Source organism: Musca domestica, unplaced genomic scaffold (genome assembly GCF_030504385.1).
Source record: "Musca domestica strain aabys unplaced genomic scaffold, Musca_domestica.polishedcontigs.V.1.1 13, whole genome shotgun sequence".
Classification (NCBI taxonomy): Eukaryota; Metazoa; Arthropoda; class Insecta; order Diptera; family Muscidae; genus Musca; species Musca domestica.
In genome coordinates this window covers 14,062,033-14,080,039 of record NW_026712172.1, presented here as the reverse complement: position 1 = coordinate 14,080,039, position 18,007 = coordinate 14,062,033, and the positions used below count along the sequence as shown (strand labels likewise).

At 35.7% G+C, this 18,007-nt stretch overlaps 1 protein-coding gene across 1 annotated transcript in view; it reads left to right on the top strand.

Moving 5' to 3' along the window:
* The window catches only part of LOC131800885 (uncharacterized), a 303,657-nt gene extending 288,950 nt beyond the window's left edge, over positions 1–14,707 (top strand). The window contains exon 5 of the mRNA XM_059118741.1: positions 14,535–14,707. Coding sequence (XP_058974724.1) covers positions 14,535–14,707 — 173 coding nt within the window. The remainder of the gene's footprint in view (positions 1–14,534) is intronic.
* The last annotated feature ends 3,300 nt before the right edge of the window (positions 14,708–18,007 follow it).

Sequence of the window (18,007 nt, the reverse complement as noted above, 5' to 3'; positions counted from 1 at the left end):
TACGAATACGTGAACCTTTACAGACAATTTTTAGTCTTAGGCTGTACTGCCCATTATGAACTTCAAATACCAAATTTGAAACAATTCCGTTGAATAATGTCGCGAAAATCATCAAAATACCGAATATAGGGAGGTACCGTTATATGGGGGCTATACGAAGACGTGGACCGACACAGACAATTTTCGGTCTTAGGCTGTAGTATCCATGACGAACTTCAAATACCAAATTTGAAACAATTCCAGTGAATAATGTCGCTAAAATCATCAAAATACCGAATATCGGGAGGTACATTTATATGGGGGCTATACGAAGACGTGGAGCTGCACAGACAATTTTCTGTCATAGGCTGTATTTACGATTACGAACTTCAAATGCCAAAGTTGAAATAATTCCGGTGAATAATGTCGCTAAAATCATCAAAATGCCGAATATGGGTAGGTACCGTTAAAAGGGGGCCATATGAAAACGTGTACCTGCACAGACACTTTTCTGTCATAGGCTGTAGTATCCACTACGAACTTCAAATACAAAATTTGAAACATTTCCGGTGAATAAAATCGCTACAATATTCACAATACTGAATATCGGGAGGTACAGTTATATAGGCTTTATACGAAGACTTGGACCTGCATACAAAAATTTTTGTCATAGGTTCTAGTACCCCTTACAAACTTCAAATACCAAATTTTAAACAATTCCGGCAAATAATGTCGCGAAAATCATCAAAATACCGAATATAGGGAGGTACCGTTATATGGGGGTTATACCAAAACGTGGACCGACATGGTCCATTTTCAATACCAAAAGTTCTGCAGGTATAATACACATTTGAGTGAAATTTTATCAACCTACTTCATTTCGTTCCGAAGCTAGAGTGATTTCCACAGACAGACAGACAGAAGAGCGGACATCGCTAAATCGACATAGAATTTTATGCTGATCAAGAATATATATATATATATATATATATATATATATATATATATATATATATATATATATATATATATATATATATATATATATATATATATATATATATATATATATGTACTTTGTGGGGTCTAAAATGTATATTTCGTGGTGTTACAAACGGAATGACAAACTTAATATACCCTCCATACTATGGTGGAGGGTATAAAAATATTTCGGAGCCGAGTTCTAGCAAATGGAAACGTACGTCCCGAAATTTACTCCATTATCGGATGATATTACCCATTAGTTGCACAACAAACCTGAAGTCGGACTAACATCGATAAAATTGGGCAAAGCTATTTCCGAGCTCTATAAAATGTCTGGTACCAAATATCATTGTTGTCGAATGCATATTACGAATGTGATTTTCACCAAATTTGATGTACTTGCTTCTAGACTGAATTCGGTCGGATGTGCCAAAATTCAGGTCATTTGGACTGATATTGGTCATTTGGTGCACAATTAACCCGAAATCGGTTGAAGATATATATGGGAGCTATATTTAAATTTGATCCGATTCTCACCAATTTCAATAGGGTTCGTCCTTGGGCCAAGTAAATATTGTTTCTAAACTTTCATCTCAATCGGATAATAAATGCGACCTGCATATGGCACCAAAAATAGTACCGTTTTTGAAAATTCAAAAAAAAAAGTACAAATAGTGCTGTTCCGAAAACTGAAGATATTTTCATTGCGACCAAATAAAGTACTTCAGGAATTATAACATCGGTTTTATCTGCAAACTATCCTGCATTGAACATCTTCCATTTAAAAAATCTCTATTACACCCATAATACCGAAAAATCTCTTTTAAAATGTTCGCTGGGTTATACATTGCCCATTAGAATGCTTTATCATTCATTATACAGTTATACGTAGAAAAAACGAAATGTTTAAACAAAAAATTAGAAATAATAAAAAAAACATTATACACACATATATATAAATAAAAAAAAGTTTGACCTAGTTTTCGTTGCTATCTTTGTTGTTGTTCTATTTTTAATATTTTGTTTGTTGTTTATTTTTGGCTGGTGTTAGAATAATAAAGGCAAGGCAAGGCAACCGGGAAGTGGAGGGGATGAGGCGGGAGGGTCGGTAGACAGATGGATAGAATTGTGATCGTTGCGATCGTGCTTTCTTCGAAGGGGAGCAACCGAAAAAAACACACACACAAGAAATGTGGAGACATGCAATGGGCAGGGAGTAGGGAGTGGAGAAAGGGCGAGAGAAGAAAGTTCTATCACCACCCAAAAAGTTTTTTGGTAGGTGATAAGATTGTAAAGTTTTAGAGGATGGTTTGTTGTTTCAATGTATGTTTGGAGGAGAGTATCCCCCACCGCACCCCACCGAAGTCCCCTCCCACTTTCCTCCTTAAAAATATCACTTAAATATTCACTTTTATGTTGGCTGCCCAAGAAACAAAAAAAAAACGAAGAAAGCAAAAGGCAAAACACAAATTACGAAATATTATCAATTATTTTGTTGTTGTTTTGTCATGTTTGAGATTTGGAGAGGAAAAACAACAACCATCACCAACGTCTACAACAATTTATAACGCACAGAAAGCACACGGACAGCGGGAATGGTTAACAAAAATAAACCTTCAACTTGATTAGAATCCAGGGATAAAATTGGTGCGTGTTTTGTTTTTTTTTTACAAAAAAAAAAAAAAAAAAAACAACAACAACAACAACAAAATTAAAAACTGGAACATAGTTTTTTTTTCAATAGTTTGTTTACTTTTCTGGTGATAAGAATTTAAAATAAAAATCTATAAAAAAAATCTAGTACAACAACAGGGAATGTCTGCCTTGCCATGGACTTCATCTTGAGTGGCATTGAAAGTAATGGCCTGCAGAAGCCAAAAAGTAGAACATTTCGGAGGTGATTAATGTGTCTACATTGACAGCCTTGCAGAGAACTCGATTTTTTTTGAAATAGTATTTTGAAGAAAGTCTTATGACGGATTATGTGGTTGCCGGGAATTTGATATAAGTTTCATATTGTAACCTATTTTTTGATACGTATTATTAGATTGAAATGATTGCAGGTCACTTTGAAGTCATAGTATTCCACAAATTTCGTTACTTCTAATGGCAGAGACGTAGGCAGAGGGCTGGAGCTAGGACACCCCTCGGAAAGGGTTATTTTTCTGATACTTTTTTTTGTACAATCCAGTGCCGCTCAATGCGCCACGTCTAGTGTTAAAGACATGGGCAAAAAACGTCCACATGTCCCTATGGAACAATGAGGGCATAGGGAAAACCACAAAAAGTTCTATGAGCGACACCAATGAGATAAAAACGAAGAACCTTTTTTACTAAGTAAGAAGGATATTAGTGAGGTAACAGGCATCCTTTCGGGACATCTGGGCCTAAAAGCTCATCTGTACAAGATAGGATGTGCAGATACAGCATACGCAGGGCATGCGGGAAATGATTGGAACATTTTCTCAAACTTAGATCGAGTTCGGAAATGGGCAATATCTGGATATTCTGGTACCTTTTCAAAACCAAAAAAAAAAAAAATATAATTTCTGCACAGAAAAAGAAGCAATAATCTGATTTTCTCCATCTTTGCAACTACCAATATTTGCGTCAGATCTAGGTCAGGTGCAAAAATGGATAATATCGATCCACTCCTTGAAGTGCCTCCTCCAAAAAGAGTAAATATTTTCAATAATTACAACTCTTATAAAATGTTATGTAAGACACCTCCCAATATTTTTATAAACTCAAGATCTGATGTTAAGATGGAACATATCGGTCCAATCCTTCTGGTATCTCCCCCACAAAGGATAATCATTTTCATCATGATCCATATCGAAATTAACATCCGATTCCATTCAGACTTATTTTATATCAACGCAGGATCTGTTAAAAAGGCGGCAGAGATCGAACCATTCCTCCTGGTACCTCCCTCCATAGGGTTTAAGATTTTGTCGATTAATACGAGCGGAGAGCGACCATCGACTGTTATGGCGGTCCAAACCATCACCATGGCCGGCGTTTGAGTTCTGGTGGCCAACCGAAGCTGCATATTTTCAGCTGACCTCTTCGGCAAGTAAACACGATCATTTTGTTTGTTTGCAAACTGCTGGACAACGAATGTTTTCTCATCGGAGAAAACCAAATTAGGCAGTTCACCACTTTCGGCCAAGCAACTCTTTAGCTCTTTTGAGTCTATTTTCTTTCTGCTGCGGTGTAAGTTCTTGCACTTTTTGAAATTTCTATGGCTTTACCCTGAGTTTATTTTTCAATATTTGCCGAATGGAATATTGCGATATGCTCAGCTCACGAGCTATGTTCCAGCCACTGCGACGTGGGTTACGCTACTAGTATCATGTGCGATGGTACGAGACACAGAAGATTAATTCACATTTAAATGCTGGAGTGCTCTAACGATAGCCACTTGTGGGTTTCGAGCCATATATAAAGAAATTACACTATCACCCTTGAATTCCATCACGAATAACTTTTTTTCTGCGGAATTCTCACCAAAATGTTTTTGTACGCTTGTAAACAATATATTGAGCTGTCACTGGAATAATTTTAACAGATGTCGGACGAGTGGCTTAGAAATGACAGCAGTCTGAAGTTGGTTGCAGTTTTTTCATCTAACCCTGTATTAAGTTTGTAATTCCGTTTGTAACACCTCGAAATATACATTTCAGACCCCACAAAGTATATATATATATATATATATATATATATATATATATATATATATATATATATATATATATATATATATATATATATATATATACTTTATCAGCATAAAATTCTATAAATAAATAAAATTCTATAAATAAATTCTGGAAATCACTCTAGCTTCCGAACGAAATGTAGTAGGTTGATTAAATTTAACTCAAATGTATATTATGTTTGCAGGACTTTTGGTATTGAAAATGGGCTATGTAGGTCCACGTCTTCGTATAGCCCCCATATAACGGTATACCCATATATTCGGTATTTTCATGATTTCAGCAACATTATTTTTCCAAATTTCGTTTTTGAATTTCGTATTGCAAGATCTTATTGGGTACTACAACCTATGGCAAAAAATTTCGGGTAAAGGTCCACGTCTTCGTATAGCTTCCATATGACGGTACTTTCCGATAGTCGGTATTTTGATGATTTCAGCAACATTATTCACCGGAATCGTTTTAAATTTCGTATTGGAAGGTCTTAGTGGGTACTACAACCTATGGCAAAAAATTTCGGGTAAAGGTCCACGTTTTCGTATATCCCCCATATAACAGCACCGACATTATTGACCAGAATTATTTCAAATGTGGTATTTAATGGCAGCCTATGACAGGTAATGGCAGCCTATGACAGAAAATTGTTTGTGCAGGTCCACGTTTTGGTGTAGCCTTCCTATATTCGGTATTTTGATCATTTAGCTACATTATTCACCGATTTTTTTCTTTGAGGTTTCGCATTTAAATATTGTAATGGCTTATGGCAAAAGTTACCTATGCAGGTCCAAGTCGTTGTATAGACCTTAATATAACGGCTACATTTGGTATTTTTAAGACTTTAACAGAATTTTTTAAGGATTCTTTTTTTTTTTTTTTTTGAAAATTGCCAAATTCGTTCCAGATGGTGGAGGGTATTCAAAGTTCAGTCCGGCCGAACTTACAACTTTTTTACATGTTTTTTTTTTCAAATATCTACGACTATTGCTCTAAGAGTCTTGAAAAAACCTTAAAAAATCTTCAACTACGGATCTAAGAGTTTTTAAAGAATTCATTAACAAAATCTGCAATTACGGATATTGAAATCTTCAGAAATTATTAACAAAAAACGATTATCGATCTAAGAGTCGCTTTCCTTTGAAACTCGACAATTTCCTGGAAAAATATTTAAAAAAGTCTCTGAATTATTCTTAAATCCATGAGTCTGCCAAATTTTCATTAAAACTCCACATCCAAGTACCTGGATTTATTTTTTTTTTTTCAAAAGACCCTAATTCTCTGAAATAAATTCTTTTGAAAACAAATATTACTTAGAAAAAATCATCCAAGATTTCTTTGAAATAATATCCACAAATAATCAATTTTTTATTATACCCTCCACCTTGGAAAGGAGGGTATATTAACTTTGTCATTCCGTTTGTATCATCCTTAAATATTCGTCGTAGACCCCATAAAGTATATATATTCATAATCAGCATAAAATTCTTAGTCGATTTAACGATGTCTGTCTGTCTATCCGTCTGTCTGTTGAAATCACGATACAGCCCACATTATTTAACGTAGAGCGACAAAATTTGGCAGAGCAATTTGTATTGTGTCTAGGATGGTTGGTATTGAAAATGAGATATATCGGTCCACGTTCTGGTATAGTCCCCATATAACGGTACCTCCCGATATTCAGTATTTTGATGATTTATGCCACACTTGTTTCACGGATTTGTCTGAAAATTGGTATTTGTAGGTCATAATGGGTTCCAGCTCCGGTGACGAAACATTGCATATATGGGTCCATGATTTGGTATAGCCCCCCATATAACAGTACCTCCCGATATTCGGTATTTTGATGATTTTAGCCAAATTTTTTCACGGATTTGTCTCAAAAATTTGGTGTTTGTAGTTGGTTATGCGTTCTGTCTCTTGTGACGGAACATAGTATGTATAGATCCATCTCCCGATATTCAGTATTTTGATGGTTTTTTGTCACATTTCTCCACGGATTTGTATAAAATTTGGAATTTTTAGTTCTTATTATGTTCTAGATCCGGCGGTAGAACATTGAAAATATAGGCGCACATATAACGATATCCACCGATATTCGGTTTTTTTTATAATCCTAGTCACATTTAACCACAAAATTGTTTCAAATTTTAAGAAGATTTGGTAGATGACAATCTTTGAAGTATAAAATTGTCTATAGAGGTTCCCGTTTTGGTACGGCCCCCCAATATCGGCTTCACTCACTTTATGGTTTCTTGAAAAGTTTAACAGCATTATTCAAACGGTCTTATTGGTATTTGTAGTTTAAATTGAACCACGTTAGAATTCAAATACTTTTATATAAACATGTTTTTTACCCAAAGGTGGAGGGTATTAAAATTTCGATCCGACTAAACTTATTTTTTTTTTTTTAATTGCTTTATTTTATTTTTTATTTTATTTTATTTCAATTTAATCTTTTTTCAAATTCATATTTCGTTAAGTTCTCCTTAAAGAATTCTCCCTTAATTCTTTCTGAAAACCCATTCTTTTGGAAAAAAATTTCTCTCCGATAAAAGCCTCTGTAAATTTCTTTAAAAATGCTCCTAAAATAACCAAGACCCTCGAAATTCTAAAAAAAAAATCTATAAACAACCATGAATGCCTGAAAGGAATCTCCCCTAAAAAAATACTTAAAATCAGCGACTAGGGTCTCTAAAAAATTCTTTAAAAAATCCACGACTAGTCTCTAAGAGACCAATTCTTATTTCACACTACCACCCCCAATAGCTGTTGTTTTGAGATTTGTAATTATTTCGTCTCTGCTTTAGGTTTTTGCTACATTCCAGTCAAGTGGCAACGTGACCACCACTGCATACCCAGACGGGTTATGGAATTGCAACTAAAAAACAAAAAAAAAAAAAAAACAACAAATAAAAAAACACAATAGCAACAACAACAAAACACACTCTCTGAAGTCTAGCTTTGACCAAGAATTCTTTCTCATTAGAACCCAAGTGACGATGGCCGAGACTGCGCACTGCGCACCTTCGAGAAGCAAAAGCAGGCAACGGGGGGTGGGTCGGAGACATGGCATGGCAAAAGTGGCTACTGTTCTACGTAAGAAAATACCATTTACGCTTTGGCTTTGCGAAATGCAATTAACGGTATTTTATGTTAATACTTTAACATTAACATTGAACTTAAGTTGCGAACGCCGTGAAAAAAAAGTTGTTGCCGTCATTGTCGTCGTTGTTGTTGTTGTTGGTGGTGGTGTTGGTTGGTTTGAGTTCTTGCCAATTCTATTCTAGTCATTCTTTTCAACACTTGTACTATTGGCTTGGCTTAGACGATCGCACACACACACACACAGACACATTGGTCGTAAACTTTATGGTTTAGAACTTGGTGCAGACCATAAAAAAAGGCGGATGTTTAGAGCCGTGTTCGTAAACTGTTGTAAACCTAGGCTTTATTTAAATGACATTTCAGAACGCCAATTCTCTGAAACAGCTGAAGTTTAGCTGCGCAGCTGCTAAAGGTTGAATAAATTACAGGCAATGTTGTTGTTGTTGTTTTTGCCCGCTCTGTGAAATATTCTGAAATCTGTCGGGACGTATGATTAACAATAATTCAAGGTTAAATTGAAATAAAAAAATGTTTTATTAAATAATTATAGTTGCTAACAGCAAATGGACCAACGATCTGATAAATATCGTTTATTGACTACTGTAATTATAAAATAAATTGTAACAACACAAGATTTTTTTCGATTCTTGTAATTTTTTTCAGTTTTAATAAACTGCAACATAAGATTAGATAAAAAGAAATTAATAATAACTAGACCTTGAGGTAAGAGAAGGGATTCGGATGGAAGTAATATTTGTTTAACATACAACATCTCTAATGAAAACAAGTAAAAAGCCTGTAAGTTCGGCCGGGCCGATTTTTGAATACCCTGCACCATCTGGAACTAATTTGGCATTTTCAAAAAAATAAAAACCATTAAAAAAAATCTGTTAAAATCTTAAAAATACCAAATTTAGCCGTTATGTTAGGGTATATAGGACGACGTGGACCTGCATAGGGAACTTTTGTCATAGGCCATTACAATATTCAAATACGCAACTTTGAAAAAAAAACTTCAGCGAATAATGTAGCCAAAATCATCAAAATACCGAATATGGGGAGGTACCCTTATATTGGAGCTATGCCAAAACGTGGAACTGCACAGACAATTTTCAGTCTTAGGCTGTAGTATCCAATACGAACCTCAAATAAGAAATTAGAAACAATTTCGCTAAATAATGTCGCTAAAATCATCAAAATACCGAATATCGCTGAGGTATCGTTATATGGAGGTCATACGAAGACGTCGACCTGCATACAAAAATTTTTGTCATAGGCTGTAGCATTCATTACGAACTTCAAATACCAAATTTGAAACAATTCCGGTGAATAATGCCGCTAAAATCAACAAAATGCCGAATATGGGGAGGTACCCTTATATTGGAGCTAAACGAAGACGTGGACCTGCACAGATAATTTTCTGTCATAGGCTGTAGCATTCATTAAGAACTTCAAACGCCAAATTTAAAACAATTCCGGTGAATAATGTCATTAAAATCATGAAAATACCGAATATCGGGAGCTACGTTATATGGGGGCTATACGAAGACGTGGACCTGCACAGACAATTTTCTGTCATAAGCTGTACTATCCAATACGAACTTCAAATACCAAATTTGAAACAATTCCGGTAAATACTGTCGCTAAAATCATCAAAATACCGAATACAGGGAGGTACCGTTATATGGGGGCTATGCGGAGACGTGAACCTGCAGAGACAATTTTCTGTCATAGGATTTAGTATCCATTACGACATTCAAATACCAAATTTGAAAAAATTCCGGTGAATAATGTCGCCAAAATCATCAAAATTCCGAATATCGGGAGCTACCGTTATATGGGGGCTATACGAAGACGTGGACCTGCACAGACAATTTTCTGTCATAAGCTGTACTATCCAATACGAACTTCAAATACCAAATTTGAAACAATTCCGGTAAATACTGTCGCTAAAATCATGTAAATACCGAGTATCGTGAGGTACCGTTATATGCGGGCTATAAGAAGACGTCGACCTGCATAAAAAAATTTTTGTCATAGGCTGTACCAACCATTATGATCTCCCAATCCGAAGTTTGAGACGATTCCGGTGAATAATGTCGCTAAAATCATCAAAATACCGAATATGGGGAGGTACCATTATATGGGAGCTATACGAGGACGTGAACCGACACAGAAAATTTTCTGTCTAAGGCTGTAGTATCCATTACGAACTTCAAGTACCAAATTTGAAACGATTCCGGTGAATAATGTCGCTAAAATCATCAAAATACCGAATATCGGGAGGTATATAGGGGATATACGAAGACCTCGACCTTCATACGAAATTTTTTTCCATAGGTCGTAGTAACCATTAAGATCTTCCAATACAAAATTTAAAACCATTCCGGTCAAAAATGTCGCTGAAATCATGAATATACCGAATATCGGGAGATACCGTTATATGGGGGCTATACGAAGACGTGGACCTGCATACACATATTTTTGTCATAGGCTGTAGTATCCATTACGAACTTCAAATACCAAATTTGAAATAATTCCGGTAAATAATGTCGCTAGAATCATGAAAATACCGAATATCGGGAGGTACCGTTATGTGGGGATATACGAAAAGGTGGTCCGACATGACCCATTCACGAACTCTAACCTGCCTACTGGTAAACTATGCATGTGTGCAAAAATTTAGCCTTCTATCTTAATTCGTTCGAAAGATAGCGTGATTACAACAGACAGACAGACGCTGATCCAGTATATATACAGGGTGAGATAAAAAGCTGCAACAAAGTCAAACGTCATAATTTTTACATTTTTTTAATTTTATTGAATGAAAACAAAACATGTCGGAAGTAGATTCAAATTTTAGAATAAGTTTAGATTTGTTCGAATTGCTCACTGGATCGAATTATGGCCTTTAAACGGCCAATGAAACCGTCACACACCGCCCGAATGTTGCTCTGCGGTATTTTGGCACATTCCCGGCGATACGCTTGCTTAAGGTGATCGACAATTTGGTATTTTTTTATGCCAACCTTGCTTTCCAAAATACTTCAGACACAATAGTCCAACGGATTTGTATCCGGAGAATTTGGTGGCCATTGTGCGCTGGAAATGAAGCGAGGAACCTGATTTTGTAACCATTCTTGGGTGGTGCGTGCTGAGTGCGATTTTGGAATGTACTGAGGCCTGCTGGAATGTTCAAGGCCTGCGGCCAAAATGTTTGCATGCCCAAGGCTTTAATACACCCTCCAGAATATTTTCGCGATAATATCCGACATTTATTCTGATACCACGGTCGATTAAAACGAGCGGAGAACGACCATCGGCTGTTATGGCGGCCCACACCACCATCACCATTGCCGGCGCTTGAGTTCTGGTGGCTAACCGAAGGTGCCCATTTTCAACTGACCTCTTTGGCAAGTAGACACGATCATATTGTTTGTTTAAAAACTGTCGTTGCTGGACAACGAATGTTTTCTCATCGGAGAAAACCAAATTCGTCAGTTCACCCCTTTCGGCCAAGCGAAGCAACTCTTTAGCTCTTTTGAGTTTATTTTCTTTCTTTTGCGGTGTAAGTTCTTGCACTTTTTGGAATTTTAATGGCTATACCCCGAACTCATTTTTCAATATTTGCCGAATGGAATACTGCGATATGTTTAGCTCACGAGCCATTTTTCGGTCACTGCGACGCGGGTTTCGATCAAGTCGCTTCTTTCGAACCATTTTTGCTGGAGTTGCTGTTTTCTTCCGTCCACTTCCTTGACGTCGGGCTACGCTACCAGTATCCCGGTAACGAAAACGATGGTACGAGACACAAAAGATTTATTCACATTTAAATGCTGGAGAGCTCTAGCGATAGCCACTTGTGGTTTTCCAGCCAAATTAAAAGAAGTCGCACTATCACGCTTGAATTCCATCACGAATATTTTTTTTCTGGAATATTCTCACCTAAATGCTTTTGTACGCTTGTAAACAATCTAATAATCTGTCACAGGAATAATTTTAACAGCTGTCAGGCGAGTGGCTTAGAAATGACAGCAGTCTGAAGTTGGTTGCAGTTTTTTCATCTCACTTTGCATATGGGCGCTATATCCAAATCTGAACCGATTTCCATATAATTTAACAAATGTATTTTCTGATCAACTCCCGTCACTCGTTTCAAAGTTGGAGACTGTGTCGATCAATAGATATGTTCATACAAAATCTAAATTTTTGGAAGGTACCTCCGATTCTTATACTATGTCTCCAATTCCAAGTGCAATTTCCAAAATTTATGTTATTTCAGGCGATATATGCCTGGATATTTTCAGGAAAATCTGTGCAGCTGTTTTCGAGTCCATAAATTACAAACAAACAAACAAACATTTTCCCCTTTTATAAATATTGATAATATTATCGATAACAATATTTTTAATAGAAAATATTTTCAATATTTTAGATCACGATATTTTCAGTAGAAAATGTTACCAATACCAATTTTTTCAATAGAAAATATTATCGATAACAATATTTGATTAAAAAAATATGATCGATAACAATATTTTCTATAGAAAATGTGTTCGATAACAATATTTCCTATAGAAAATGTGTTCGATAAAAATATTTTCTATAGAAAATGTGTTCGATAACAATATTTTCTTTAAAAAGTATGATCGATAACAATATTTTCTATTGAAAATAGGATGGATAATAATATTTTCTATAGAAAATATGATCGATAACAATATTTTCTTTAAAAAATATGATATTATTTTCTACAAAAAAATATCGATAACAATTTTTTAGAAACTTTAATCGATAAAAAATATAATCTATAGAAAATGGATAATAATATTTTCTATAGAAAATATGACCGATAACAAGATTTTCTATAAAAAATATGATCGATAACAATATTTCCTTTAAAAATTATGATATTATTATCTACAAAAAAAATATCGATAACAATTTTTCTTTAGAAACTTTAATCGATAAAAATATCATCTATAGAAAATATTATCAATAGTACAGTTTTCTATAGATATTATGTATGAAAATAGTTTTTAAGGAAAGTGTTATCGATGACAATATTATCTAAAAATAGTATTATCGATGACAATATTTTCCATAGAAAATATTATCGATAACGATATTATTCATAAGAAATATTATTGGTAGCAATATTTTCCATGGAAAATACTATCGATAAAAATCCTTTATCGATAGCAGTATTTATATTATATTACATATTATGGATAACAATATTTTCTAAAGAAAATACTACCGATAACAATGTGTTCTACTGCAGTATTTAAAATCAAAAATCTCATCGATTAGAACATTTTTTAAGGGAAATTGCTTGTCTATGGAGAATGCTATCGATACAAACCTTTTCCTATAACAACATAGAAAATATATAAATAAGCTTAGAAAAATAGTACTGATAACATGATTTTCTATACAAAAACAAGTAAAAAAACATTAAGTTCGGCCGGGCCAAACTTTTAATACCCTCCACCTCAGGGTAAAAGAAACATTAGAAGAAATGTGGCAAAAACCATTAAAATGCTGAATATCGGGAGGTACCGTTATATGGGGGCTACACCAAAACGTGGACCTATAATTACAATGTTTCGCCACACGAACTAGGACCCGTTATGACCTACAAATACCAATTTCCAGACAAATCCGTGAAAAAATGTGGCATAAATCATCCAAATACCGAATATCGGGAGGTACCGTTGTATGGGGACTATACCAGAACGAGGACCGATATATCTCATTTTCAATACCAACCATCCTAGACACAACGCAAATAGCTCTGCTAAATTTTGGCGCTCTACGTCAAATAATGTGGGCTGTATCGTGATTTCAACAGACAGACAGACGGACAGATAGACAGACGGACAGACAGACAGACAGACAGACGGAAATCGTTAAACCGACTTTGAATTTTATGCTGATTATGAATATATATACTTTATGGGGTCTAAGACGAATATTTAAGGATTTTACAAACGGAATGACAAAGTTAATATACCCTCCTTTCCAAGGTGGAGGGTATAAAAATTATATCGATTTTTTATTTTGAAAACTTTAGTAAAAATACAATTCGATAATTTTCGGTTTTTTTTTTTCTTTTCAATTATAGAGAAATATAGCATTGCTCAAAGTTTACCAGACACCAAACCACTATCATCAGCCAAATGAAAATTCCTTGAGGACCTAAATCAATGGCAGATGTGTGTCTCTTTTGGGTCATTAAGGCCATAAAACTGACAAATTTATTAAAGTTTTCGAAGAAAAATGCCGTTGCGTTCCTAAGGGGATGTGTGTGTATCTTTATTTTTGGCTTCTTTTGAAAACGTGCTCCAATGCAGAAAATATAATGCATTCCATTTTCGATAAGGAATCCAAATTGGTTTTCAATCAAAAAATGAATCCACGTGGTATGGCAACAGATGACCTTACATTTTGAAGGCATAAAAAGCCCATGGATTTATAATCAAAAAAAAAAAATTTATTCAAATTTATTTTGCTTCCATTCGAATGAAGTGAAGCCAGGTTAAAAGGTCATCATTGATTTTAAAACTTCTTGTTTTAGTATTAAGGTTTGCTACTAGTTTTTCGGAAAATATACACAAAACAAAAAACTCCCTCATGCCAACCAATATCCCACCCTATTGCCAAAAGGCGTTTCATATCAAAGCTCCGGTTTCGGCCTTCGTTTCATAATTTTGAAAACCTATAATTTTCATGAAAAATGATTTGAAGTTTGCTGCCCAGGTCTTAGCTGCCGTTTCAGTATTTTCTGGGTTGCTGACGACGACAACGACGACGACGATTTGCATTTCTTTGTGCAACAATACGCTGTTGACTTGGCAACGCGAGTTCAGGGTTGCCAGCCACACAGTGCATTAAACGCACCTGGCATTGATCAAGATTAGATGCATTTGTCAAGCTTGTCGAATGGTGCTGACGGTGGCACTGACAGAGAGGCAAAACGCAAACAGCAAACTTAGAATGAAAAACAACAACAACATCACGACACTGCATATAAATAATGAACAAACTGTCAGAATACCCAAAAATAACAACAGCAACAACAACAATAAAACACGTTTGTTTTTAGAATTCATGCAAACGAAATATTGGAACAAATTACGCTGTTTTTGTAATTTTCAATGGAAACTATGGGCAGTTTTTGAAAGAAAATATAGTTTTGTGGCAATATATTCGAAAATCTGCAAGAATCTAGAAAATATACAATTTTTATACCCTCCACCATACATAGTATGCAGGGTAAGTTAAGTTCGTCTTTCCGTATGTAACTCATCGAAATAATCATTTTAGACCCGTAAAATTCTAAGACGATTTAGGCCTGTCCGTCCGCCAATCTGCCCGTTGTTTGTAATCAAGCTACAGGCAAAACGAATTGCGATAGGAAGCAACAATTTTCCACAGATCTGTCTTTTCTCTGCAGGCAGGTCAAGTTCGATGATGGGATATATCGGTCCACGATATCGTATAGCCCCCATATAACGGTACCCCCGATATTCGATATTTTGATGATTTCAGCCAAATGTTTCAATGGAATTGTCTTAAAATCCACACAAGGCGTTCTCTATGAGTACTTTATCCCCTAGAACCTTACCCCTTCAAAAAACCATGAAGTGAGTGAGGTCTATAGACAATTTTTCACTTCAAGGGTTGTCATCTACCGAACCTTTTTAAATACAAAATTTGAAACAATTTCGAGGGTAAATTTGACTAGGATTATCAAAATACCGAATAACGGTGGGTATCGTTATATGTGCGCTATAGGAAAACGTGGACCTATATATACTATGTTCCGTCACACGAGCTAGAACCCATTACGAACTACAAATACCAATTTTTGGACAAATCCATGGGAAAATGTGACAAGAATCATCGAAATACAGAAAATCAGGGGCTAAGCCAAAATGTGGATCGACATAGACATAATAATAATTGTTCTGCCAAATTTTGAAACTCTGGGGCAAATAATGTGGGCTGTATCGTGATTTCTGTGGAAGTGTATATGTATATTATATTTTTTCAAGGGTCCGTAGGACGTGGATTTTTTAAAGAATATTTTTTCAAGGGCCCATAGGACGTGGATTTTTTAAAGAATATTTTTTCAAGGACCCATAGGACGTGGATTTTTTGAAGAATATTTTTTCAAGGGCCCACAGGACGTGGATTTTTTGAAGAATATTTTTTCAAGGAACCACAGGACGTGGATTTTTTTAAGAATATTTTTTCAAGTACCCACAGGACGTGGATTTCTTGAAGAATATTTTTACAAGGACCCACAGGACGTGGATTTTTTGAAGAATATTTTTTCAAGGGCCCACAGGACGTGGATTTTTTAAAGAATATTTTTTCACGGGCGCACAGCACGTGGATTTTTTAAAAAATATTTTTTCAAGGACCCACAGGACGTAGATTTTTTTAAGAATATTTTTTCAAGGACCCACAGGACGTGGATTTTTTTAAGAATATTTTTTCAAAGAATATTTTTTTAAAGAATATTTCTGCAGGACTTTTGGTATTGAAAATGGGTCATGTAGGTCCACGCCTTAGTATAGCCCCCATATAATGGTACCTCCCTATTCCGGTATTTTGGTGATTTTAGCGACATTATTCACCGGAATTGTTTCAAATTAGGTGTTTGAAGTTCGTAATGGAACTACAGCCTTAGACAAAAAATTGTCCGTGCAAGTCTACGTCTTCATATAGCCCCCATATAACGTACCTCCCGATATTCTGTATTTTGATGACTTAAGCGACATTATTCACCAAAATTGTTTCAACTTTGGTATTTGAAGTTCCTAATGGATACTACAGTCTATGACAGAAAATTGTCTGTGCAGGACCAAGTCTTCGTATAGCCCCTTTAAAACAGTTCTTCCCGATATTCGGTATTTTGATGATTTTAGCAAAATTATTCACCGGAATTGTTTCAAATTTAGTATTTAAAATTCCTAATGGTTACTAAAGCCTAAGACAGAAATTTTTCTGTTAAAGTATACTCCTTCGTATAGCCCCCTTGTAACGAATCCTCCCGATATTCAGTATCTTGATGATTTTAGCGGCAGTTTTCACCGGAATTGTTTCAAATTTGACATTTGAAGTTCGAAATGGATACTACAGCCTAAGACAGAAAATTGTCTGTGCAGGCCCACGCCTTCGTATAGCCCCTATATAACGGTAACTTTCTGAAATCCACACGAGGAGATTCTAGTGAATACTTTATTCCCAGAAGAGAATTTTTTATATACAGGGTGAGATAAAAAAGAACTGCAACAAAGTCAAACGCCATAATTTTTACATTTTTTAAAAATTTATTGAATGAAAGCAAAAAATGTCGGAAATAGCATTAAATTTTAGATTTGTTCGATTTGGTCATCTTTGCCACGAATTATGGCCTTCAAACGGCCAATGAAAGCGTCACACGCTGCCCGAATGTTGCTCTGCGGTATTTCGGCCCATTCCCGGCGATACGCTTGTTAGAGGTGATCGACACTTTGGTATTTTATAGTGTCAACTTTGCTTTCCAAAATACTCCAGACACAATAGTCTAACGGATTGGTTTCCGGATATTTTGGTGACAATTGTGCGCTGCAAATGAAGCGAGGAACCTCATTTTGTAACCATTCTTGTTTGGCGCGTGCTGAGTGATGCGTGCGATGGTGCTGAGTCCTGTTGGAATGTCCAAGGTCTTCGACCAAAATGTTTTCGTGCCCAAGGCTTTAATACACCCTCCTGAATATCTTCTCGATAATATTCGGCATTTATTCTGATGCCACGGTAGATTAATACGAGCGGAGAGCGACCATCGGTTTTTAGGGCGCCCACACCATCACCATGGACGGCGCTTGGGTTCTGGTGGCCGGTGGCCAATTTCAGCTGACCATATTTTCAGCATATTTTCAGCTGACCTCCTTGGCAAGTAAACACGATCATTTTGTTTGGATAACGAATGTTTTCTCATCGGAGAAAACCAAATTCGGCAGTTCACCACTTTCGGCCAAGCGAAGAAACTTTTTAGCTCTTTTGAGTCTATTTTCTTTCAGTTACGGTGTAAGTTCTTGCACTTTTTGGAATTTCAATGGCTTCGCTCCGAGCTCATTTTTCAATATTTGCCGAGTGGAGTATTGCGATATGTTCAGCTCTCGAGCCACTTTTCGGCCACTACGACGCGGGTTTCGATCAAGTCGCTC